Genomic DNA, 17196 nt, shown 5'->3' with positions numbered 1-17196 from the left:
TGAATACTCAGTTCTCCCCTAATAGGTCACATGTGTTCTTAGTTCTGTATGTCACTTTCTAGAAATTCTTTAGACATATGCAAGTAAATACAGATTCTTATTTTAATAAAACTAGGCAAATGATCCAGCTCAGGATAGGTTATCTCCTCTTATATATAAAACTCACATGTACAATCCTTCTGTTTTGATTGTAGTTGGTATTACAAAGGACAGAGCTCACCGATGGAAGAAAGCTTCCTGTAACTGTCATGTTAAATAAGGTGGCAAAATGTAATCAAGTCCGGACTCTCAGAGTACATACAATTTCCCTTTTCATTATTGAAAGAAGAGGGAGATAACTGGAAGAACAAGAGGAAAAAAGTCTCTAGATCCATACCTAGAAACTGTTTACAGCTGAAGCTTGGTTGTCTTTTCAAATCATCTGCTTTTTCTATTATTTCCTACAGTCATTAAATAAACCTCAGCCAGTGCCAGTGGTGTTAATTTAGAGCAGAACCCATGGTTTTGGCAAATCACTCAACTGGCCCTAGAAATAGGGTTGGATCTAACTGGAGCTGAAAGAGTGACAGTTTCCTTCCTCTCGATGACCCCTTCTGGAACATGCCTGGAACGATGAGCGCAGGAGATATGGTGGTGTTCGCTTGGAAGCAGTGCTAGTTTGGGTGTGCACAAAAAGAGGGAGGTGTGTACTGGTGCTATTTTGGGGGCTGTAATTCCACTGCTAGGGTTCCTCACTCATCCTCTTTTGCAACACTTTTAAAAAGTCCTAACCTTTGTCCCCTTTCCTGAGATTTTAAAAGTTATCCACAAGGTTCGATGTAAGATAGATCCTTCCATTTGTGGTCAGATTGGGAAACCCATTATAGGAGAGGGTTTTTTTTTTTTTTTTGTCCTTCAATCCCCTATATACGATGCTTATATTGACTTTGAAATTCTTCTTCCTAAATAACTAGATAAAGATTTAACTCCAAGTAAGGGAATTCTCGAAATCGAATTTCATACCAGGCACAATGCTTGGCCTAAGTAGATTATCAAATAATGTCTGATAAATGAATGCCAATTGACTGCAGATGCTCAGGAACTACTGATCACCTATCTATGGTATTTTGTAAAAACAATAACATTTGTTTTTGCCTCCTAAAAACTCAGTTATCAAAACAATCTGTTGATGATGGAAAGGAGATCAGTTTAGATTCATGGGAGTGCTTTCATTTTTAAGTTAGTTATTATAAAATTAGGAGCATGGTAAGTGGATAGACTTGGATCAGACAGACCTGGAGTAGGAATAGGAATAGGAATAGACCTGGAATAGAGTTTTGGCATCACTCCATCCATCCAACAAACACTTAAGTTCTGTATGTGTCAAAATTAGGCAGAGTATTTCTATATAAATCAATTCCTAAGTTCCCATTCCTATGCAGAATAGCTCATGGAACTTACCATTGAGGGGAATAGAATAAATAAAGTAATCACAAATTATGGTGATATTTATGAAATAAACTGGAGGCTGAGGTAGAAGAAAATGGGATGAGAATGTGTAGGTATTATATACAGCAAGCAGAGAAACCCTCTATGAGAAAGTGGCGTTTAAGCTGAGACCCAACAAATGAACAGAAGTTAGTTCAATGGTGAAGAAGAGTCTTACAGGCAGAGTGTATGGCAAATAGATAGACTTTAAGTATGGAAAGGGTGTGGTGTATTTGAGGACTAACGGATGAGTGAGCATTTAAACCCCAGCTCTGCCTTACATAGCTCTGAAAGATCAAACAAGCTACTCAATCTTTTGAGCCTTCAGCTCTTCATATTTAAAATTGAGATAAAAAAAGCATGCTACAGAGGGTTGTTGGGAGAATTTAATGGGTATTAAATTAAACAGAGTGTAACTTGCCTGAATAACTTTATATCTACATAGAGGTCTTTGAGTTTCCGGTTGTGTCCTCATCATCCAATGAATGTGCTTGATCTTTCTATTCTGCTGATCATGTTGTGTAAACTTGGGGTCAACCATCACCAGAGCTAGAAAATATTTTTCATCCCTGATATTTCCACATTTATAAAGGAGAGAATAGACAGATTCCATTTATTCAAGTTAGAAACTTTAGAAATCAATAGAGAAGAAGAATGTGGTAGATTTGGGGGGTTGTAGGTGGGTGGAGAGAGAAATAACAAGAAAGTAAAACAAAGTTTTTTTTTTTAAAGTGTGCTTTATCATTTATGGAATACATTTATAGAACGAATGTTAAAGGTCAGGCATGGTTTTGTTTTTACGCTTGGAAAGGGGGTGAGGTTTGTGACTAGGTGTTCTGAAAACAGAAGAAAGAGAAATGAAATATGGTCACTGGGCATTCAGAATATGACAGTGCTTGGCAGGTTATTTAATCTTCACAAAAATTCTGAATTTGTCACCATTTTAAAGAGGAAGCAAATGAGGTTCAGAGGAAAATGCAGACTTCACTTAGTCACTGTCCCTCTCATTGTGAAGAATTTAATGTAAAACTGGGGAAGTTTTAAAAAATGAGGCTCTATTTCATTGGCATGAGTGAATGCAGTTGATGCTTCTTTATAACACTTTATTTTGGCAATACTACATAGCATCAATAATAACTAATAATAATTACTAGTCATAATGAATAATGATAGTAATTCTAGTATAATTTATCTCAGCTCAACAAGAATTTACAGAGTGCCCAAGTAGGTCTCAGGCAATATAGTGCATAGAGATATATAGTGCATGGCTTGTTGTGGTGGTGGTGGGATTTACAGTGCATTGCCCCCAGGGTATTCAGAGGGGCAAGGGAATTAGCAGGGTCTGGGTGATAAAGGGTCTTGAAGCTTTGGTGACAAGTGGAGTTTTAGAAAGACTATCTATTTTTAGACAATACTTTAGACAAGACTAGTTTACCCCACGAGCCATGTTAATGGCCTTCAGCATGCATTATTCTCCATTTTTCCTTTAGGAACAGTGGAAGGTGCCATGGACTTGATCTTGATTAATTCCCTACCTCTTGTATCTGATGCTGAAACATCCCTCACCTGCATCGCCTCTGGATGGCATCCCCATGAGCCCATCACCATAGGGAGAGACTTTGAAGCCTTAATGAACCAGCACCAAGATCCACTGGAAGTTACCCAAGATGTGACCAGAGAATGGGCTAAAAAAGTCGTGTGGAAGAGAGAAAAGGCTAGTAAAATCAATGGCGCCTATTTCTGTGAAGGGCGAGTTCGAGGACGGGCAATAAGGATACGGACCATGAAGATGCGTCAACAAGGTAATATGCCCCTAAATGTGGACAGGTGAGGTCCACTGGGAGCACATACCTTTTGTTTTGGCAGCTGCTCCCTCAGAGGCTGCATGAGCTGTCTGAGTGTAGAGCTCAAGGACCTTTTTGTTGTCTCGGGACCTAAGATTGCTGTCTCGGGTACCTAGAATAATAGACATAAAAGACCATCCAGCCCAACTCCCTCGGTAGACATTGTGTCTAGTTCATGATATGAAATATATCATAGGTTCACTTTATGACATTTATTGTATACATGTAACATAGTCATGTCTTCATATGAAAATTATGGCAAAAAAATCCATTGCCAAATTATTGGTTATTTTGAGATTTCTCATTAAGTTTTCATTTGATACTTTGTTTTGTTTTTTCCTAAATGCTCATACTAGAAGTTAATATTTTCATGAGAAAATTATGTAGAAATAAAATCTTCAAAAGGGAAATATCTATCAGTAAGTAGCTCAATTTAATTGGTTACTTGATGTATCAGTTACCTATTGCCACAACTATATTGTGTAATGTAATCACAATGGCATATGACATGGAGCATTTTAGTGTGAGGCTGTCAGCTGGGTTGATGAGTGACTCTGTTGGCCTTGGTGGGGCTTTCTTAATACATGGTGTTGGCTGGCTGCAGGCTTTTCACTCTAGCCTTGGCTGGGGCAACTTGGCTCGGTTCCATGTGGCTATTATCTTGCAGCAGGCCAACCTAGGTATGATCTCATGAATATGGTAGAAGTGCAAGAGAACAATGTAGGCACAGAATTACCCATGATTATGCCTCATTTTATTTCCCAAAGCAAGTCAAAGATTCAGAGTGAGGGCATTGCAAACTTAAGTGGCAACAAGCATGGATTCCAGCTGTGTGTGATGCCCTCTCCTTGGAATGATCCAGCCTCTCATCCAGACACCTTCTCTGGGTTGCTGATATCTAAAATACAGAAGTCCTTTCCAAATTAATACTGTCTAGACACAAAGGCTCAGAATTTATTTTAAAAAATAATGGTATTGTGAGCTCTTTGGGGATTTAGTTTTATAATAATGATAATAATAATAATAACAACAACTATTATTATTATTATTATTATTATTATTATTATTATTATTAAGCTGACCCAGATAAGTAACACACCTCTGCACATTTCTCATTGTTAGTTTCTTATATAGGAATCTACAGGATTTGTAGGTCCATGTTTCTCAGTGTTGAACATATTTATTGATCAACTATGGGTCTTGCTAAAATGCAGATCGTGACTCAGTCATTAGGGAAGAGTCCTGAGACTCTTCTGGGTAGTAGATTCTGGGTGATAAGAAAATGCTCTACCACAAACCATATTTTGAGGAGCAAGAGTTTAGTCAGCTAGTATCTGGGGTCCACCTGAAAACATTTCTTTGAATTTGCTAATGGTGGTAAGTAAAAAATTTGAGGGCAATAAGCTTATTTTAAGGTCAAAAGTGATAACATCGCTATTCATTACAAATGAAGGAAAGGATTTTCTTACCAAAACTGAAATGTTCACCTTTAAGTGACACCAGAGCAAGTGGGAAAAGCATACAACAGAAATTCCCAGGAATGCAGCCCTCCAGTGAGGGAAGAGAGGTTGAACAAAGGATGTGAGGTGTGCCAAAGCTATCACGGCTGAAAGTCAGCTCTATTATTTTTCATATGTCATTTTGGATTTGACTTGTGTAAAGAGTAATGTTCTGCTGAGTGTCCATGTCCTGAATGAAGATGATATGAGATTTTTACTCTATGGTTTCATGGAAGTGAAGTGAGGAGCACCACCCTGTTCTTCTTAGGCTCTCCCAAGATTACTCCTGACAATATATAAATAGTAAAATGTATTGATCCCCATTGGGAGTTAAAAATAAACTGCAATAATGTCTCCCAATTGAGAGTCTAGATCACCACAGGTAAAGGATAAGGCAAGGCAGGCTTGGATAGTGAGCAATAGTGAAGAGAGATTGGCTTTTAGACCTATACTTACCTGAATTTGAATTCTCTACCACTTACCAACTGTGTTTCCTTAAGCAAGTCATTTAACTTCTGTTAGTCTCATTTATCACCATCTGTGAAATAGTTATAATACCTACATAATTCTGCTGTTTTAAATAAGGTGGTGTACATGTTAATTCCCATGCATACATCGATGTGCAGAATAGAGTTAATGATATGATTTCAGAGCCTATATTTGTAACCCTCACATTTATACCCTTGTATATTGGTCTCAATGATAACAATTGTCTTTCTTTGAGCACTTTTTCTTTAAATAAGAAAACAATTCTACAACCCTACAAAATGACCCAGGGCACAGAGTAGAAGTGTGGAAGTCAGCCAGACATGGGTTTGATCCTAGCTCTGCACTGAATGGTAGGACTTCAGGCACATCACTTAATTGGGGTTCTAGTTTTTCCTTATTTGAAAAAGAGTGGAAGATAAAGATTTTACCACAAGCAAATTTAAGAATCAAATAAAAATACCAACATTATCTGGTTCACAGAACATGTTCAACAACTCTTATTTTGGTGCCTTGGAGTAATAATTTAGTGGGACTGTTAATTTTCCTACTCAATTGTAGAATTTTTAAATATCACGTATTAACATAACTGCAGAGGTTTAATCAAAATGGAAAAATAGATGGCATGTTTTCTCCTGTAGTTGCAATAACAGCCTCTCAAATTGGGGAACTGGTTCTGCTTTTTTTAATTGACCACCCAGTAGGTGAGATATGGCACAGCGTAAGTGATATCCATCATGGTGAATCAAGAAAACCTCCCCAACTGTCCTCATGCTGCTATTCATTCCCTAGTAAAACATCCTGGGATCTCAGAAATGCCTGCTCAGGGACACAGCAGGAGAGGATAAACATCAGTATATTCCCACTTCTGCTGACATGTGCATCTGGGAGGAAGTGGAAAATCCATCTGAGATGTGCCAAAACACAGCTTATGTTGGCTCACACATCCCAAATAGCCAAATCATTTTTATCAATGGCCTCATCCAAAACAATCAACAGCAGTTTGTTCAAACCTCACAGGTGATTTCATTTGGGGGTAGGAAGTTATAAATACATTTTGATCCAAAGAACTATTTCAGAATAATCCATTAGAAAAGACACAGGGTTTATTTTTTTTTTCTTCCTGTTTTCATTTGAGAAATAGCTTTACATTAAGAACATCAAACTACCCAAACATGACTTGTGAGTTTGATGGAGGGGAACCATCTGTATCCAAATAGCACAAATAAACACATTAAAAGCATAAAGGAGATGGGAAAACCTGAAATTAAATTCATTCTTTTTTTTTTTTTCATCGTATAACTATTCTTGAGTCTGTCTTGTGCTGCAATGTTAATGGAGATGCAATGTTAATATTTCCTGAATACTTTTTCTGTGCCTGACATTTCCCCTGGCAACATTATATATGCTGCCATCTCATTTATGCTAATCAGAGGAGCACAACTAAGACTCATTAATAGATGAGGCTCATCATTGTTTCAACGCATTCACTAGTGAGCATTGGACCTGGAAGTCGAACTCAGGTCCCATCCTGAGGCCAGGCTCTAACCATCACTGTGCTGCCTTTCAAAACACTCTAGGTCCTGCCTCCACATACCCCTGGAACACAGTCTGGTAGGGGACATTCACCGTGAGCAGGAATGTGATGGGGGAAGGGTAGGGTATTTGGAGAGTAGCCATGAGACCACCTGACCTGGATTCTAGAAAGTGTGCAAGGCCCCCAGAGACATCTACATGGAGACCCATGAATGAGTAGGAGCTGGTGAGGTGTGGGGGAAAGAAGCGGAAGAGAAGGAAGGAAACTCAGCACTTGGACATGAGTGATGAGAGCTAAGGGTGCAGGCCGACAGAGCTGGTGCCAAGGAGTGAGTGTGGACCTCTTGTGTTCGTGTCTCAACTTCTTCACCTATTCAGTTAGGAGGCCTTCGGTACGGGACTGTGCTGTCCTTAACTGTCTCTGACGTGAGTAAATTGAGGATGTGCTAGTTTCACAAAGCTGTTGTGACAAAATAATTGTGGATGTGGATGAAATACTGCATTATTGCCATCAGTATTGATCTAATATTAAATTTAAAGGAGACAGCTGAAATTTAGATCAATTATTTTTAATCCATGAAAAACATCTTTGTTTATAACTGACTACTGTGTACTTTTTCCTCCAGTTTTTCTTTATGGTACAGGGGAGTGAACCCAGGGCCCTGTGCGTGCTAGATGAACACTCTACCAACTGATCTATATCCCCAGCCCTCTTTGGACTTGAAACCCTTCTGAGTGCTCATGTTATGTAATCTATGAGAGCCCTTGGAGCCAGCTTCCCCGATTCAAATCCTTGGTCTCCCGAGCTCTCATGTGACCTTGAACAGGTTACTTAAACTCTCTGTAGCTTAGTTTCCTCTTTTGTAAAATTAACATAATGGTGGTACCCATCTTATAGGGATATTATGAAGATTTAGTTTGCTTAAAGGGCTTAGGACACAGTACCTAGTACATGGTAGGCACTATTATTTTTATGATCACCAAAGTCACACAACCTCAATATGTGTACTAAACCCAAGCCAGGCTCCTGTGCATCAGGAAGCTCAAAGTAGAACATGAAAGTTAGCCCTTCCTCATTAGTACCCAGCAGAGGACAGTCAGCCTGGACACATGAATGTAGGAGGCAAGGGACTAGACAGCAACAGAGCGCTGGTGTGAAAGCAGGGTGCTTAAAAGGTACAAAGTCTGAAATAAAAAAAGGGCCAGAGTAGGGGGGAGAACTACACTGGAGTTGAGCCTACTGGAGAATCTCAGGTCCTTTTCAGAATACAATGCTGAGTGAGAAGTCCCATGGTCAACTAAATAACCTTTGCACAAAGGGCCAGAAAATATAAACAAACCACATAGGAAGCAAAACTGGCATGGAATGGTTGGGGGGAAAAACTCTCTCAGGAGCCCAGAAACCTTTTGCAGAGAGCAAGAATTTCATGTGTTAGAATGGCTTCATGAAGCACTTAGTCACTGAGAGAAGGAGCCCCATAAAGCCAGTTTCCCCCTTCCCTGATCCCTGCTGCCTTCCCTGCAGTGAGTTTATTTTAGAACCATCAAGAAAGCTCCCACTCACATCTATAGTACAAATATCAGCTCAGCACTGTTGCTGTTTATTTGTTGAAAGGATTCTATTAGCAACTCAGGGGCTTGGCATCTATCATTTAATATTCTTTTTTGGGGGGAGGGGGTACAGAGGATTGGACTCAGGGGTACTTGACCTGAGCCACATCCCCAGCCCTATTTTGTATTTGATTTACAGACAGGGTCTCATTGAGTTGGTTAGTGCCTCACTTTTGCTGAGGTTAGTTTTGAACTCGTGATCCTCCTACCTCAGCCTCCCAAGGTGCTGGGATTATAGGCACGCACCACTATGCCCAACAATCATGTAATATTCTTAACAGCCTTTATAGTAGATGTTACTACTTCCAAATTATGAGAAAACTGAGATTTGCAGAGGTGAAGTGACTCAAGAATGAGTAAGTGGCAGAGGGCAGAATCAAACCCAGGTCTTGCATCTCATACTGTGGGAGGGCTACTCTATGCTCCCTCTGGGTTTGCCCCAGGTTGTCATCTGCATTAAAGATATTTACATACCTGGCCTCCCAGAGAAGTCCTGGCAGTATGCTATGCCCAACTTAGCAGGGTCAGCCCACAGCCAAGGACAATAGGAGAGAAACCAAGTCCTTCTGAGCATGGTTCAGAGGCATCTTCTGCCCTCACAGGATTGCTATCTAAACCAGAGGTGCGTCCAGCTCTTAATCAGTCTCTCTCAAGCCCCCTTCAGAAAGCCACAGATGAAACAAGAACTAAGGCACAATGACTGGCTGAGTAAGCACAAGGTCCTCAGCAGGAGTCTCTCTATTCTTCAAATCTTGGCCCTTGACTGAAACTCTTGAATTCATATCTTGGGGTGTTTTGTTATTTTGCTGTTGACTTCTAGAAATTTGTTATTCATGGAGATGTGCTTTGTGCTTCATAGGGAGGTAAAACACTTATAAATAACATGTATTGAGATAGCTGGGTAAGGATCCCATGAATATTCAACACATTTTAATGGTGTTTTTCAAATCTTCTATGTTTTTGCATAGTGATTTTTCCATTTGACCAATTTCTGAAAGTTTCCAGTATGCTTGTAGTTTCTTCCTTTAATAGTTTTTGTTTCATGAGTTTTGAAGCTGTATTGTTATGTATGTGTACAATTTTAGGATTATTGTATCTTCCTGAACAAGATATGAGAATGACATCTTGTAATGAGACTTATTAGAATGGTGGATTGTTTTTTTTTTTTTTTTTCATGTAAGGACCATCTTTATCCCTAAAAATTTTGGCCTTAGTAATTTTTTTTATATTAATGTTGCAAAGCTTAGCTTCTTTTAGTTAGTTCAGTACCTATTTTTCTATCCCCTTATTCTCAACCTGAGTTGTCTTTATGTATAGCTCATGAAAATAGTACATGGTTACATATTTATTTTAATTCATTCTGAGTTGTTCAATTTTTCAAACCATGTATTTTGCATGTCTTCTGCCATCTTTTTTCTGTCTTTTCTCCACCATGATTTTCTTTGGCTTTATGTATTTTCATTTTATTCCTTTGTTTACTTACATTCTCTCTTGCCCTCCATGTTTAATAAAATTATATGTACTGTTTCCCTTCTTTTAGTGGTAATCCTTATATTTTACGTTGTTTAATTTTACAAGTCTAAAGTTAATCGTTCCTCATTCCACTGAGTGTGGTTCTCTGCAGATTATGGTATAAATTAAAGGAATTCAGAAACTCTTGCAGCTGGGAGAATGTGACAAGATTATATTCACCATCTTTTCCAATAACCCAAAGGTCTCAGGCAATATTGTATTCCAGTGTTGGCATAGCGACAGAAGTTTTCAATGAATTGACTCTGAATTTATAAGTCAAAGATAGAATAATGTTCCATTTTCCCCCAGTACTGTCCAGTTCCATAACTATGTCAGTTCACACATATATAATTAAAGGATAGAAAAATAAGATATTAGGTTTCATCCTTTACTGTTCAATATTTCATTAGTCCAGCATTGTGCTCATTCCATTTTGGGAAATGCTTGGAGCATTCTAAAGGAATTAGAATTAGTTTGAGAAGCAACTACCATCACACCCAAGGACCAAGGGAAAAGCCATGTGGCAGATGTGCTCATTTCATTTTGAGGAAATTCATGTTCTATTCATGTTCTTTTCCACTTTGAGGAAACTCAGTAGGAATTGGAAGAGAATGGCAGATTTATGATTAGTATATAGTTTATAGTTAATGTCAGGACTTCGGTGGGTATTAGATGTTAACAGTCCTTGCCTCTCCAATCAATTGCATAGGATAATTATCTATATGTCTATTGTGTATATATATCTTTATTTTTACAGAAAAAAATGACCATTTCTTTTGTCAGAATTTTCAAAAAGATCTTAAGAAAGATGGAAATCTAGTAGCCATCATTGTTTTCCATATCATAAAAACCAGCTGACTCCTAGCAAATGCCAGGTCTCATCTTTCGAAATTTGGTGTTCTACTGTTCCTTGGGGAAAATGTGTGACCTCATTTTTGGTATTTGTCGTCTCTTTCAAAAGCTTCCTTCCTACCAGCTACGTTGACTATGACTGTGGACAGGGGAGATAATGTGACTATATCTTTCAGAAAGGTGTTAATTAAGGAAGAAGATGCAGTGATTTACAAAAATGGTGAGTACATGTTTCACTTCCTTCCAGAACCAGGGTGCGGGGCATCAGATAACACAGATGATGTACTGGATCATTATCCTGTTGTGGTTTTCAGGGGCAGATGTTTGCCGTAAAGCTATGATGATGCAAGTTGATTCAGTTCTGGCTGATAGAAGCCTTCTTAGGTTCTCTGGTTACCTAAGTAAAGGGGGAGGGTGTTCAAATGCACACTGTACACTCATGAATGTGCATGACATTCTACACAATAAAAGACCATCATCATATGATAAGGCCCAAATTCATCCATGTAAAATGTGAGATGGTTTGATTGCAAGGATAGATGAGGAAATAGGAGTGTTTGAGTACAACCTATTGTTCCTGCTTTTCTCTCTCATCAGGTTCCTTTATCCACTCTGTGCCTCGGCACGAAGTACCTGATATTTTAGAAGTGAACCTGCATCGTGCTGAGCCCCAGGATGCTGGAGTGTACTCCGCCAGGTACATAGGAGGAAACCTCTTCACATCGGCCTTCACCAGGCTGATAGTCCGGAGTAAGTGATTGTAAGGCCACCCCCTGTGATGGTGTAGTGTTAGGGCTTTCAGTTATTTTATTTTATTTATTTATTTTTTTTGTATCAGGGATTGAACTCAGGGGCACTTGACTACTGAGCCACATCCCCATCTCTATTTTGTATTTGATTTAGAGACAGGGTTTCTCTGAGTTGCTTAGCGCCTCAGAGAACTTGCGCTCCTCCTGTCTCAACCTCTTGAGCCACTGGGATTACAGGCATGTGCCACTGTGCCCGGCAGGACTTTCCGTTTTAAGGAAGGAAACCTATTCTTGTTACTTAACAAAAAAACAGGGATTGGTTGGAAAGACAACAAAGACTCTTAGAGAATTGATGAAAAAAAAAAACAACAAGCAAGTTCCAGGAAAGATGGAAGCTCAGTGGTGGGGGAATGGGGAGTGCTTTCTCTCTAGGATGCTGCCATTACTGTACCTTAGCTCCCACAATGTACTTTCCTTTCAGATCTTGAATTCCCAGGAGAAAAGATGGGATCATCCTAACATATATCTGATTTCTATCAGCCTAGATTAAGGGGTTATGGGCAAGAGAGAGGAGCCACATGCTATAGTTAGACACTAGGGGCTCACACATGAATAGCAGAATCATTCCTATTAAAAGGGGGATTGCAATGAGCAGGATAATCTCCCTGAAAAGTGTCTGCTGTGGGGTGGGGTGAACTGGGTTAACCTCTAGTTAAACATTGTTTTCTAAAAATCCCACATTTTCCAGGTCATTTAACTCTCAAATATCTTTTCTTTCTTTCTTTCTTTCTTTCTCTCCTTCCTTCCTTCCTTCCTTCCTTCCCTTCTTCCTTCCTTCCTTCGATTGAAGCAGGGATGCCTTACCATTGAGCTATATTCTCAGTTATTTACATTTTTTATTTTAAGATAGGGTCTCAGTAGCCAAGGCTGGTCTTGAACCTGAGATCCTTCTGCCTTAGCCTTTCAATTAACTGGAATTTCAGGAGTGTATACCACCACACTCAGCTAGTGAAAACATTTTTTACCTGTTATAACTATTGAAGTGGGACTTTCCATTAGCAATTTTTACATGAAATTTATCTACAGAAAGCAGAAGATTTGTCCTGGATTTTTTCCCAGCTCTTGGGGAAAAATTAGGTTAGTTGTGATATTAAATATTCAGGTCTTCAGGTCTAAGTACATGAGCTGCTATCATTCTTCCGAATACTATCTATGATTCATGAAGATAACATAACTTAATAAATAAATTAATTCATTCAATAAATTAATTCATTCAGTACAATGTATTGATCATAACTCTAGACCAAGCATTGTATTAGTGTTGAGAAGAGTATAACAATATAAATCCCTGTCCCTTGGGTAATTACCAGTCAGAATTACATATGGAATTAGATAAACAAATGTGAATGGCAAGTAAATGATTTTCATTCATTACATTTAGATAGTTTTTAGTCTGATTCACTCCCATGTTCCCAAGGAACTTAGGGTCTGGGGTAATGGGGATCCTTGTCTAGGAACATCAGAAACTTCAGATTGATACATGGTTGTTTGACAATGGAATGGTTTTCCTATTCTCTGTTCTCACTAAACCTGTATGCCAAGCAATTCTCCAGTGAACATCAGCTGGGTATCGTACAATTTAACTCAGTTCTGACTCTGTCTACCTGGAGGTGGCATCAGATCCCACCTACTAAGGGCTGAGTTCCATGAGACTGCTCTCATCTGAAATGCCAATTGCCAGCTGCAGGTTATGGCTTGTGCTTCTGACTGGCTGGCTGTAAATCAAAGTTTCTCAAGATTTCTTCCTCATGTTTGATTAATTTGCTAGGACAGCTCAGAGAAATGTTCACATTTACTAGTTTATTATTGAGAATATTACAAAGGAAACAAATGAGCAACTGTGAGGAAGAGATACATAGGGCACAGATACCCTCTAGGAACCTTTCAATGTGAAGCTCTCTGAACCCTGTCCTTTTGGATCTCATAGAGGCTCCCTTAGGCAGGTGTGATTATTTGAATCAATGGCCATTGGTGCCTTTGTGCCTGAATGTTGATCTCACACTGATGAACTTGGACTTGGGCCTACAGCCCTTACCCCCTTTCTGAAGATTGGGGGCGGGGGTGGGGGGGGTGGTACTGAGTGTCCCAACTCTCACATGATGCTTTGGTCTTTCTGGTGATCAGCTCCTGTTGTGAAGCTGTTTAGGGCTTCCTGGCTGCCACTCACCTCATTAGCATACATAGGGAAGTCATTACTTTGGAGATTCCAAGGATTTTAGGAGCTGTGTGCTGGGAACCAGGGGCAGAGACCAGTTAAGTATTTTTTAGTATGTTACAACATCACAGTGGGATGAGCTTAAGTTGTTGATTTTTTTTTAATGTGAGAACAAATAAAATTTAGTGTAGACTAAAACTTGAAACCCACCTGAATTTTCAAGATAAAGCAAAAGACTTAAAACACATTTTTGATGTCCTGATTGCCTGGAGTGTGTGTTCTCTCCCCCTTATACTGTCAAGGAATTTTAATGAAACTATTTAAGAAGCACTGCTAATATCTGAAATCAATCTAAGGAAGTTTGAATTGGGCCAAAATCATCCTATTTGAGAATATTTCCCCCAGTATGATTTCTTTGATATTAGTAAGAAATGAGGGAAGCTGAAGGCTTTTGTTCCCCTCATATAGCTGGAGAGTATCTTTCTGGGATGAACTGTAGCCTAGGAGCTTAAAAGATTTTGTATTAAAAATAACATTGGTGGGGCTGGGGTTATGGCTCAGCGGTAGAGCACTCGCCTCGCACGTGCAAGGTCCTGAGTTTGAACTTCAGCACCACATATAAATAAATAGTTATTGTGTCCAACTACAACTACAAAAATAAATATTTTTAAAAAATAACATTGGTTACATTTATTGCATTTCTTTTCAGTATAAATTTTCTCCCTGACAAAAAAATTTTCACAGTAGTTTTTTTTTTCTTTGTGCCAGGAATATTGTTATCTTAAAATACAGAATCACAAGGTTTTGAAGAAAATCACAGATGCCTAATTGCGTACTTGTTGGTTATCAACAAAGTCCTGACTTCTCCATCCCTAAGAGATCACCCTATTGTCCCCTGAAGCTTTATTTTTTCCTCCTTTCTGGGATCAGGAGTGAGTCTGGGTTAGCTCCATGGGCAGGCACGGAGCTGGAGGACAGTTTCATCTACACTGTCTGCCATCATTTTAAACAGCCTGTGGTCTGGCTCTTGAGAAATCGTTAATTGTACAGACCCTTCCTCTCTTTATTGAGGAATATAAATATTGGATTTTCCACAATTTGTGGCTTTATTATGTGGAAGGCTGTAAGAAATGGTCTCTGTTGACAGGAGAGAATAATCTCTCTTGATTATTTTAGAATACCGATAGCCAGGCATCCTTGACATAAGAGATGGTCAGGTTGCATCCGCTATAGGCACAGGTCCAAGCTCACCTCTGTGAGATTAACATTCAGGGACAAAGACTAATTCCTTCTAAATGAGAAATGAAACCAAATTCCTGACCACAAAGCATCATCCCAGACCTGCTGGGTGTTTCTTATATAAGAAGGTATCCTCAGACCTCACGAACAACTTAAAATATCCAACTATTGGAGGGAAATAATCAGGAAAGATGATTCTTGAATTCCCCATCCTTGTGCTGTTGGCTTGTGTCTCTTGTTTCACTTGTTTGCTGTATACTTCCCAGCTCACAAAGGGGTGGATGCTCTTCCTTTTTAGCCTTATCCCTCCTTCATGTACTCAAGACCAGTGGTTCTCAAACTCTTGCATACGTGAGGAACACTGCAAAGGCTCGTTAGGCATAGACTACTAGGCAGACACCAGAGTTTCTCATTTAGTAGGTTGTGGGTAGAGGATCTGTCTAAAGTTTGCATTTCTATGAGATTCCCTGGTGATGGAGATGCTGCCTGTCAGGGATTACACTTTAAAAAATAAGGCTACAGTCTCTAATGGCACCTGCAGCTCCCTGAACATGCCAGACTCTTTTCCCATGCCTTGCCTTTGCCTGCCACACGTTTTCCAGTCCTGTGCTTTTTGCTGCTAAGGTGGTCCTACAAATTCCACTCCTATCCCATGTCCTCTGGGAAGCTTTCATTTGTGCCCTCTTATACCTGCAAGATAAGAGTTAGTATTTCTTGTCTTTGTTTCTATCATTAGTTACTGTTTAGATATATCTCCTATGTTAGACTATTATGGTGAGGAGCAGAGGCTATTTTATCTTCATTTACCCATGTCCACTAAAATGATTGACACATAATGGGTGCTCAGTAAATGTTTGTTGAGTGATTGTACTTTGCTCACCACTGCCTTGTTTCTCATAAAAAAGGATGCAAAGCTCAGAAGTGGGGACCTGAATGTCAGCGTGTCTGTACTGCTTGTATGAATAATGGTGTCTGCCATGAAGATACTGGGGAATGCATTTGCCCTCCTGGATTTATGGGAAGGACATGTGAGAAGGGTAAGTAGAGAGTCCTTGGTGAGTAAGCTGTGGATTTAAAAAGCGATCACTAATTGGATCTAGAATTCTAAATCTGGGCATCAAGAATGGAAGCTAAATGGCTTCTATTAGTCTATATGCTGCCTTTGCAAGAATTAAAAAATGATACCCTTTCCAAAAGATGCTTTATTACCAGCCACTCTAAAGCTATAACGAATACACAAATCCATGATGCCTATAATGTGAATGTTATCACCTTGGTTTGTGCAGTGTATAACTTGTGAAACCGAGTGGCAGCCTTGATATCCTGTCTGTGAGGCAGTATGACTGTGTGTAAAATGGGCCATAAATGTGTGCTCATCCTGCCCAAGCCTTGGCTGAGATCAGACTACCTTTTCTGTTCACCTGCCTGAGAGATTCCTTAAAAAAAAAATCCTTCATTTCAAGTAGTTGTAATTGGACTCTCAATCAGCTTTTTTTTTTCCCCCAAAGCTTGTGAACTACACACATTCGGCAGAACTTGTCAAGAAAAGTGTAGTGGACCAGAGGGATGCAAGTCCTATGTGTTCTGTCTCCCAGACCCTTATGGCTGTTCCTGTGCCACAGGCTGGAAGGGTCTGCAGTGCAATGAAGGTATGCACTGGTCACTCCCTTAATGGTAAAACATTCTAGCTGGTGTGCAAAGGAGATGCATTTTGCTGGGAATCAAAGTAGGACCCACCTGGACAGCACAGTCAACCATCTGTTGCTAGGATACAGGGTTTTAAATCACAGATGTTTTCATTCAAGAGAAATGATGTTTTCATAACGAGACTGTGCATGTCATAGTGTATCTCAGACACATCACCTGGGGATTGTATTAAAACACAGGTTGTGATTTGGTAGGTTTGGAATGGGGCCTGAGGTTCTGCATTCTAACAAGCTCCCAGATGCTTCTATTTCTGTTGAATTTTAGATCACTCTTTGAATAAGAAGATCTTGGAAGATGTGTGTGTTTGTTGTATTTCAGTGAACCACAAAAATCAGTCTGGGGGTCAGATCCAAACCAAGGTTCAAAAATGAAAAAGTTATGATCTTATCATCTATGGACCTTATTCAAGCATTTGGTGATTACAGTTATCAAGTTAACTAACATCTCTGTTCCCTCACATAATTATCTTTTTGTGTCTG

At 39.4% G+C, this 17196-nt stretch overlaps 1 protein-coding gene across 4 annotated transcripts in view; it reads left to right on the top strand.

Moving 5' to 3' along the window:
• Positions 1-17196, top strand: part of Tek (TEK receptor tyrosine kinase) — a 113211-nt gene that overhangs the window by 38245 nt on the left and 57770 nt on the right. For all 4 annotated transcript variants that reach the window (XM_015492476.2, XM_015492477.2, XM_015492474.2 and 1 more), the window contains exons 2-6: positions 2958-3269; positions 10917-11027; positions 11405-11557; positions 15916-16047; positions 16519-16659. In XM_015492476.2, the coding sequence (XP_015347962.2) occupies positions 2958-3269; positions 10917-11027; positions 11405-11557; positions 15916-16047; positions 16519-16659 (849 nt within the window). The remainder of the gene's footprint in view (positions 1-2957; positions 3270-10916; positions 11028-11404; positions 11558-15915; positions 16048-16518; positions 16660-17196) is intronic.

Source organism: Marmota marmota, unplaced genomic scaffold (assembly GCF_001458135.2).
Source record: "Marmota marmota marmota unplaced genomic scaffold, marMar, whole genome shotgun sequence".
Classification (NCBI taxonomy): Eukaryota; Metazoa; Chordata; class Mammalia; order Rodentia; family Sciuridae; genus Marmota; species Marmota marmota.
This window is presented reverse-complemented; position numbering and strand designations above follow the sequence as displayed.